Here is a 9076-nt window from a genome sequence, read left to right on the forward strand (position 1 = left end):
GACGCGGATCTGACACGCATCTTATTTTCTCTCTTTACCTTTCCTGACCCACGTCAGGTCTTAAAAGTCTCTACTAATGAGCGGACGAGTTGAATCGGGTGTTTTAGATGAGGGAGGCAGTGCTGGGGTGCCTCAGTACAGTTTTTAAAACCATTTCAGAGACATAAATGTGACGCACATTCATACACACAGGCAGCTTTAATCGCCTTTTTGGTAACTTCATCTCTTAACTGACGGCATAACTGGGACATTGCATTCACATATTTTCTTTGGCTGTTTGAAATTAAATGATACAGGTTACAGCGCGCGCCGGCACCTTTTGTGCGTGCATTTGAAGAGCGCGCGCTACGAGCACAGTATCTTTCACGCGCTCGTTTGATATGGAACACCGGATGGGTCATAATTCGCCATTAACCAGGCGCGTGGTGTCCAGAAAACGCCTGTTTTTACGGCGTTCTAGTCGAAAAACCGCCGTACATTACGGCGTTTTCACGGCAGAACCGCCGTCAATATCGGCGTTTATTGATGCAATCCAAAAACGCCGTTAATTTCGCTGTTTGGCCATCCATAATGCGTCGTAGTTTATGGCGCTCCGTCTGACAAAGACGGCGTAAAAAAACGGCGTTTTCTCTAATATTAAAATCAGCCCCTCCTTTTCTACACAGTCCAGCCCCTTTAATGAAGTAGGCAGTCATGACTAGTAGAATGTGGAACTGAATGGCGATCATCTGCTTCATCCTGTTCAGTAATGTTAGTGTGACCAACATTTGGACTTTCATCATGTGATATTTTTACTTTTTCATTGGGTACACGTGTATCTTCGTCTTCTTTATCATATGTAGGCTACACAAATTGTACAATTTTATTATCCTTTGTGTATGTTGATGTTTGTCAAATACGGTGAGCATACGCTTGTAAGTATCTACTGTTAGCTGAAGAGCAGTGGTCTGGCTCATTGTAACCTATGTTGCTTTAGTGAAGGGAGTTCAAGTCTGAGCTCCGATGCTCTTTTTTCACCTTTTCGTTTGTGGTGTATTACAATGGCTTTTCAATTTTGGAGAAACTGCCCTTTCTGCAAATAACAGGAATAACGGGAAACGTTATTATTCAACAGCTTACATGAATCAGTTGAAGCAGTGGCGTCGGTTTTTATTGTTGATTAAATTTGATTTGCCATATGAAGGTGCTTGTTTTGCTCCTTTAGTACAATATAAGTACATTTCTGTTGAATAAAAAATGTCAAAATTCTGGCCTTTTTTTCTACTGTGATGCACTACTGCAATATTATTATTTCCACTCAATTAATAATGCTGTCATTAAAACGACATCATTTTCTCGTTTGAACGACATCTGTTCTCCTTAAACGATATATTTCCTCGTTATAACAACATTATGTCATAAAATCGATTATTTTTTCCCGTTATAGAGATTACATGTGAGCCAGCTAAGGATTGTCGCTGCTGTCCCACAGGATCTGACTTGCTGAAGATGATCAGATTAAAACAGTTATTTTGAATAACCGACTCGGGCTTGGGATATGTCCAATGACTCAAGTTTGATTTAACACCAAATCAAAATGAGAACAAACAAACCAAATAAAGATAATTGACAATGGTGATAAGTGACGTTTTATTAACACATTTCGGGAGGAGCACGCGCAGATAATTAACACGGCTATCACATTCAGTTATCTTGTTGCTAAGAAACGTGGATCGATTTACATCACATAGTGGTAAGCACAGTTCTCCGATTGAAAAGTTTACAGTTAAATTAAGTAAAATTTTATTTTTTATATTTTGTTTGTTTTTTTATAACAGATGGAACACCACAATGCAGGATCATCGTGCCCCAAAACCTGAACGAAAATCAGTTTCGAACGGTACTAAGGGAAAAGTTTAGTAACCTACCAGACAGGTTTGAATTATGCAGAGTTAGCAGCAATAGAAAGGTCATCCCCCTTCAGCTGTCTAACATGTGCCCAGCTGACATTAAATCAAGTAACATGCTGGGACGATCAGCACTTTATATCAGGCCCCTGGTAGGCAACCTTTTTATATCATAAACATATTAAATGGTTCTTTTCATATTTTTCAGCTCTGAAAATATTTTTTTTAGGCATAACAGTATCTTAAGAACTGTAGTGGATGTAGGGAAATAATTATAGGTTTGTTTATATTTTTAAGGACATTCAAAACCAAGTCACTTCAGATGTCCAGGGAAATCCTCAGGCCACTGAAACATCTCCATCCTTTCCCCAAAATCAGGCTACATCTCCAGGTCATAACCTGTCCACTCCTCAACACTTATTCTCTTCAAATACATCATCCACATCTGCCACAAATCCCTCAACCTCCACTACAACAAATCACTCGTCTACATCAGATCAACCCCTCTCTGAAGACGATGTTAGTATTTCATAATGTGAGATACTGAGTTTAAACTCTCATTATGCATATGGACAGAAATAACAAATCTTTTTTTTTTTTTTTTGCAGCATAATCAGCAAACACATGCAACTCATTCTGAAGAATCAAGGTTGTGATTTCATTTTTAAAAGCAAAGTAACATTTATAACATAAGTAATGTTGTAAATATGCCCAAAACATTATTGATTTTGTTTTTGTGTGTGTGTGTGTGTGTGTGTGTGTGTGTTTTTGGAATGGAATATATTGCAGGGAGTCTGTCTAAATTGGCTCGTCCTCTGATTCAGATGATGAAATTATGCTGGCTTCACCCATAAGAAGCTACAGTCCTGATGTATGTTTAACCAACACTTTCAGGATCTTTACACATGTATGTTAATGTTCTTTATTAATTTATCCTGCCTTTTCACAGATACAAAAAGACCTTGCATCAATTTTGACAGAATTCAGACAAGACAATTTAGACTTCACCACCAGTGTCACCGTTGTGGCTCGCCGAAGGAAAATATTACACAGTGCATGTGTTGCACTTGATAAGTCTTACTTTGATTGGCATAAAATTCCAAATGTGGAATTTGTTGGGGAGATGGCAGATGACTATGGAGGACCACGACGAGAGTTTTTCAGGTAAAAAAAAAATTACATTAAATTGTCATTGTTTTATTACTTTCAGTGACTACACATTTTAAGTTTTGATGACATGATTGTTATTACAGTTTAAATAAGTTATTACATGTATTCATACACATGTACCTTCAGTATTAATTCACGGAATCATCTATATACTGCCCCAAAAATTGTTTCAAAATAACCTGTTTTAAAACAATTCATTTTGGTTATCTCTCTTTTTTCAAGGCTTCTCATGATAGAAGTGCAGGAATCACTTGGTATATTTGAGGGAAAACCCGAGAATCTGATCTTTGCATATAATCAACAAGCACTGCTGCAGAATAAATACTATACTGCTGGAAAACTCATCGCATGATCCATTGTGCACAATGGCCCTGGGATCAGATGTCTTAACCAGCATCTTTTCCAACTAATGTGTGACCAGAAACCAGATCTAAGCACATTTAACATTGAAACATTCCAGGATGCAGATTTGCAACAGCGACTAAAAAAGGTACTAATTACATGTTAAATGTTTTTCTTCAGTCGTTGTTAGATATTTTATTGTTCCAATGTGGCATTCACGATTTGGAAGATAAAGGGTTGAAATACAAAAGGATGTATAATAACACAAATGGTACCTACTTGATGAAAAGCAAAGTAAGAACATGTAGAACAATTCCCTAAATTTAAACAGAAAATTAGCAACTTAAATACACAGAGATGATGAAGTAAATAATGAACAGGTGCTAGAATGAGTCTATGGTAACTGAAGACTGGTGCAAAAATAGGACAAAAGAACACAGGTAGCTGAGGAAAAGAAACCAAAAGCCAAAACTGAATGAAACTGTTACAGTTACCAAAGGATGAGGTCTCCTAATTGCTCAGTTAAACTGTTTAAATAGTCATATGTGAGTCAGGGAAAAGATAAAAGAGAATTACAAATTCTGTTCTCTTTTCTGTATGTCTTTTGGATGAAGGAAGAGCTGCTCTTCTATTATGCTGTTCTTCTTTGCATTCAAGGGTAATGGGCAATGTGTAATCTATTATCAAACATGGATATTTATTAAGTCATGTTTTAATAATGCTAACTGCTTATTTCCATAATCGGTAAATGTAGCAGAGGGTGGTAACTGACAAGTAATGTTTAGTTTTATACAACTGGGCTGTGAAGTGAATCCACAAATGTACTGAGCGATTACCTAATGCTGGGTTAAAAAATAACCCAACCTTAACCCAGCCGCTGGGTAACTATGGGACAGAACGCACGCTGGTTGTTTTGACCCAAGTGCTGGGTTGAGCTATTTGACCCAGAATGCTGGGTTGTTTATTTGACCCAACCAGTGGGTCAGGTTAACTCTGTTGCTGGGTTAAACATTACCTAAATATTGGGTTATTTGTTGTCTCATTGCCTTGCTACCTTTATATTTACAGATAATAGCAATAATAATAATAAATAACAACCACAAAGGAATGCAAAATTATAATTTCTTTAATACAATTACACAACACAAATGCAACTGTAAATGTAATTTAATGAGTTTTCACATTTCTTTTTAAACATTACTTTTTTAAACATTACATTCACATAACATCCAACCCCTACAGACACAAATAAAACAACGGTTTTTGTAGATCAGGTTCTTTAAAACACAAAACTTTGTAAACTAGGTACAGTAGATTCCTATTCTGTGTCAACATTGCAGCATCATAACACTATGAAATTGATTATTGCCACATGAGAATCAGTCCAAACACTGTGCAGACATTTACTTGAAAAAAAAAGACCTTAAAAGATCAATTTCAGTATGAAATGATCAAATTCTGAAAAAACAGCCATACAGAAACGTTACACAGACAGTAAATTAACTAAACTTACCCGTGTGTTTCTGACCTAACTATAGTTCATATATTTTCCATGAGGCGTTAAAATAAGTATATAAAACTTTGCACGCACGAGTGCACACACATAAATACATAACGATAAAGAGATTGTTGAAGTCTTTTTCGTCAACAAAAAAAATGTAGGCGGCTACTTGATTCACAGAATAACGCTAACGTTTACCTGCACAGCGACAGATCAAATTTCACATTAACCATGAAATCAATGTGCTCTTACTACAGCTTATTAAAAATAGAGGTAAATATTCATATCATCATATTAATTTACCTTATAATCTTGCTTGCTGCGAGTTGCTTGACCGTCTGACGACGAGACGAGTGAAGAATCCAGAAAATTTGATGAAGAGGAAAAATAAACAAACTGGTTGGGTCAAATTAACCCAACCCAGGTGTTCAATTGTGAAAGAACCCCTTCCAGTCCATTTGAGCCAGCATGAACAACCCAACTATGCATTTACAGTAACTCAAACAACCCAAAATTATGACCCAGCATAATTAACCCAACAATGTGTTTACAGAAATAACCCAACATTTTTAAGAGTGTATCATGTGCAGAACTGAAAATAGTTTTTACCCATTACAGCTCAATTTCAACAACACTTTATTTAGATTTTACAGTGCAAGACCACAGAGGACATGGAAGAGATCAAAGCAGAACTGGGGGACTGGATTGCTGAATGTGGGATCCCAAACGTGTTCTCTGCAGTAGTGGCTGATATTCCATCAATTTATGAACAAGTTATCAGCCACTACTTGTATCACAGGTTGACTACTTTACTAAAGTGTAATTTGTTGCGTTTATACAGTACAAAAATTTTTATTTTTTCAGATTATTATATCACTCAGGAGAGATTTTTAACTAGAAATTGTCATTACACATTACATTTTGTAATAAACATCAATCATTTGTACATATAGTTATAATATAAACTATAAAAGTATTAATAAAGTAACGAATGTGGTATTTTAGAATCTCTAAATTTTACTTAAAAATATGAGTTACTTTAAAATCTGATTAATAACTAATAACCTTTAAATATATTTGCTTGTTTTTTAGGGTTGCCAGCATGATACAACAGTTTGTTGCTGGGATGGATGCATGTGGACAGCTGTGGCAAACAGTACAGAGGAGATGTACTAACTTCGCTACAATGTTCACATACACACATGAAAAACTCTCCCGAAGTGATATTCGGGACCTGTTCAACATCAAGTGGAGTCCACAAGGCAGCAATAATAGAGAGAGGGAGGAGGACACCATCTTTCTCTGGGAGTGTTGGCTGATGTCTATTGAAAGTAAGCAATGCAAATCATTTATGCCATATGCATTGTGCATAATGTTGCAAATTTTTTGTACTGTTCTCTGATTTCCATAGATAAGGAGCTAGACGGTACCTTTGAAGATATTCTCATCTTCGCAACGGGAGCGGATTCTGTACCCCCACTGGGTTTTCCACAGGAGTGTGAGATCCAGTTCTACGATCAAGAGCGGATTCCATACTCCTCAACCTGTGCCCTTGTTCTGTATTTACCAAGAGGTATTACAGAAGAAACTGAATTTAAAGACCTTCTGCTGCTGGCCTTAAAATACTCCTTTGGTTTTGGAAAGGCTTAAATGTAGTTTTGTTTGTTTTCCCGTGACATTCTTGATATGTGTTTGAATGCAATGCATGTAAATACTATTAAAGTATAAAGTTTAGAATAATTATTATTTTTTTTTTTTTTAAGAAATCTCTTCTGCTTTATTTGATTAGATTAAAATAAGATGTGTTAGACACGATTTATTTTAAGGCTTTATGGCATTGCTATGGTTGGGATAGATAAGGGGAGTAGTCCCACTAAAAATAAATAAATAAATTTAAAACGCTGCCATTGTTTAAAATACATTTATTTCATACTAAGTAAAATTCGAATCCATTAACAGAGCTTAATTTACTAATACGTCTATACATTTATAGCTTAAGTTTGACAGAATACCAAAAGTACAATTGCAGAGTATTTAAGCACATGACTGAAATAGGCTATGTAAATGTATATGTAGGATATTTAACACAAAATAAGTGTATAGTGTTCTGGATCCCGGATCTCACTGATCACATATTTGATGCTTTGTCTGAAGTAAGTCATTTATCTGTTTACACATCCATCCAAACTGACCGCATGGGATCTTAATAAAGTTTGACTTGACGTGTATAAATGAGCGGAGCGATTCTGGATAAACTGAGAATCAAGAAGAACAATTTTATTTTTAAAATCGATTTCACTCTTCTTTTACCGTGATTCTGGAAAAATAGACAACTTAAACTAACGCTTAATTTTCTATAGTTTAAAAAAAATAGCTGCAGTCTATTTATATGATTCAATAACTCCCTCATTAAGACTGTTCCCTTCCTGCACGAATCAACGTTTATTTGAATCAATCTCTTTTTAAGTCACTTGTCTCATCTGCTGGCGTTACGTTATTGATATGGTCGATTTTTAAAGCGTGACTTTCAAAAAGGTGATTTACTCTATTCTGTTCGTTATTTCCGAACTATAGACTTTTATTCCAGTACATCTGTGACTATTTGTAACAGAACTAGTCGTACAAAAGACTGTGTAGAGATGTTTAATCTAGGCTAACTGCTCTCTCTGGTCAGCGGGAATGTCACAGTGTGATTCAAGGCTTTAATAGACATATAGCTACATCCTGTCATTTATGAGATTGTGTGGGTGATCAAATCTGTTTGCAATCTGGCTATTTATATAAATATCCAAAACTGAACTGTGTTTCCAAACTGTGTTTAGGGGTATGAACACGTGGTAAGTGTTAAACTACCAGCCAGCAATGCAGTCATCACGGACAGTTAAATTTCTGGTATTTGAAGAACAAATAAAAATGTAGCCTAGCCTATAAAAGTGAAGGGAATGGACCATCTTTTAAAAGAGCTGGGGGTTTTTTTAGCAAAACAAAGACCCAATCTTGTAGGCCACTTGCCTATAGCATTTTCCTTGCATAACGCATATTACAATTGTTTAATCTTATGATTGATGAGCTGTAACCTCCTATGCCTATACACCCCTAGGCTAGGCTATCCTAAAATGGAAATAATAATGATAATGATGATAATAATAATAATAGACCTAATGATACCAACACCAATCAACTTTCACTACTAATGCACATACTACTTTAATTAGTTTAATGAGTAGGCCTAACTAACGTGGAGCTGATGGTGTTTTGGATGCTGAAGAGCGCAGCAATGGACGGCGTTTAAAGTGACAAAGAGCGCCGCAAAGGACTGCGTTTAGTTTTTAGTTTTTTTTTTTAAAGAACCAGGCTTTAAAAAAATTATGAGATCTTGGTGGAGAAATTGTACTAATAACCTTACGAATATATTGTAAACACTTTAAAAGAGACATACTTTTGTGAAATATGTTTTTTTTTTCTGTTTTAGAAGGATTAACATTGCCTCAAAAGTTTTTAATATTTTAGGGGTGGATAAATGTATCAGTTATTTATTATTCATGCAACCATATTTTGCTAGTTTTCATTAACCATTCCTATGGTGCTCTTATCTTTAGCATGATTTTGTTAAAATGTATCTATTAGGCTGTACTAAATGAAATAGCATTGACATTTTCGTGGTTTGCATATTCCATTTCATTTTGTAACTTGTTCAGCAGATCTGATTGATTCTGTGTTAAATACAATTTTTTAGGCTTACTTCCATGCTTTATACTGTAAGAATGCTGCGCTGCAGTCATTTATCAATTCACGAGTTCACACTTACATATAATAATAACGAAGTACGTTTATTTGGCGTGCTGTCCACGGAGAGGGCTCCGAGCTCAGTTATCATTCCCGAGCCCGGGGTACTCCCCTCGACCGGGGCGAGGGTACGAGCTCGGCATTTAGCCCGGTCCCAGAGTGCTCCTCCCCGTGCTGGGCTGGAGGTGAGGAGTCGGGGTGGTGGAGGAATGCTGGAAGACGAGAGATAATGACGGTAAGACTGCTTGGTTATTTATAGGGGTTCACTCTCATGCTGATGCTTGGATAGGTGGTGTAATTGCTAATGATGAATTGGCCGTGTTAATTATCTGCGCGTGCTCCTCCCGAAATGTGTTAATAAAACGTCACTTATCACCATTGTCAATTATCT

At 36.2% G+C, this 9076-nt stretch overlaps 1 protein-coding gene across 1 annotated transcript; it reads left to right on the plus strand.

The window, feature by feature from the left end:
* Positions 1-693: 693 nt before the first annotated feature.
* On the plus strand, positions 694-6634 carry LOC306875601 (G2/M phase-specific E3 ubiquitin-protein ligase-like). The gene is made up of 11 exons (XM_079426279.1): positions 694-900; positions 1427-1732; positions 1818-2038; positions 2184-2405; positions 2495-2535; positions 2676-2757; positions 2836-3050; positions 3279-3546; positions 5544-5698; positions 5992-6230; positions 6311-6634. Exons 8-11 carry the CDS (start codon positions 3466-3468, stop codon positions 6547-6549), a joined length of 714 nt encoding a protein of 237 aa, XP_079282405.1. The 5' UTR covers positions 694-900; positions 1427-1732; positions 1818-2038; positions 2184-2405; positions 2495-2535; positions 2676-2757; positions 2836-3050; positions 3279-3465; the 3' UTR covers positions 6550-6634.
* Positions 6635-9076: the final 2442 nt, after the last annotated feature.

The sequence above is a fragment of the Barbus barbus genome (genome assembly GCF_936440315.1).
Source record: "Barbus barbus genome assembly, chromosome: 9".
NCBI classification, from domain to species: Eukaryota; Metazoa; Chordata; class Actinopteri; order Cypriniformes; family Cyprinidae; genus Barbus; species Barbus barbus.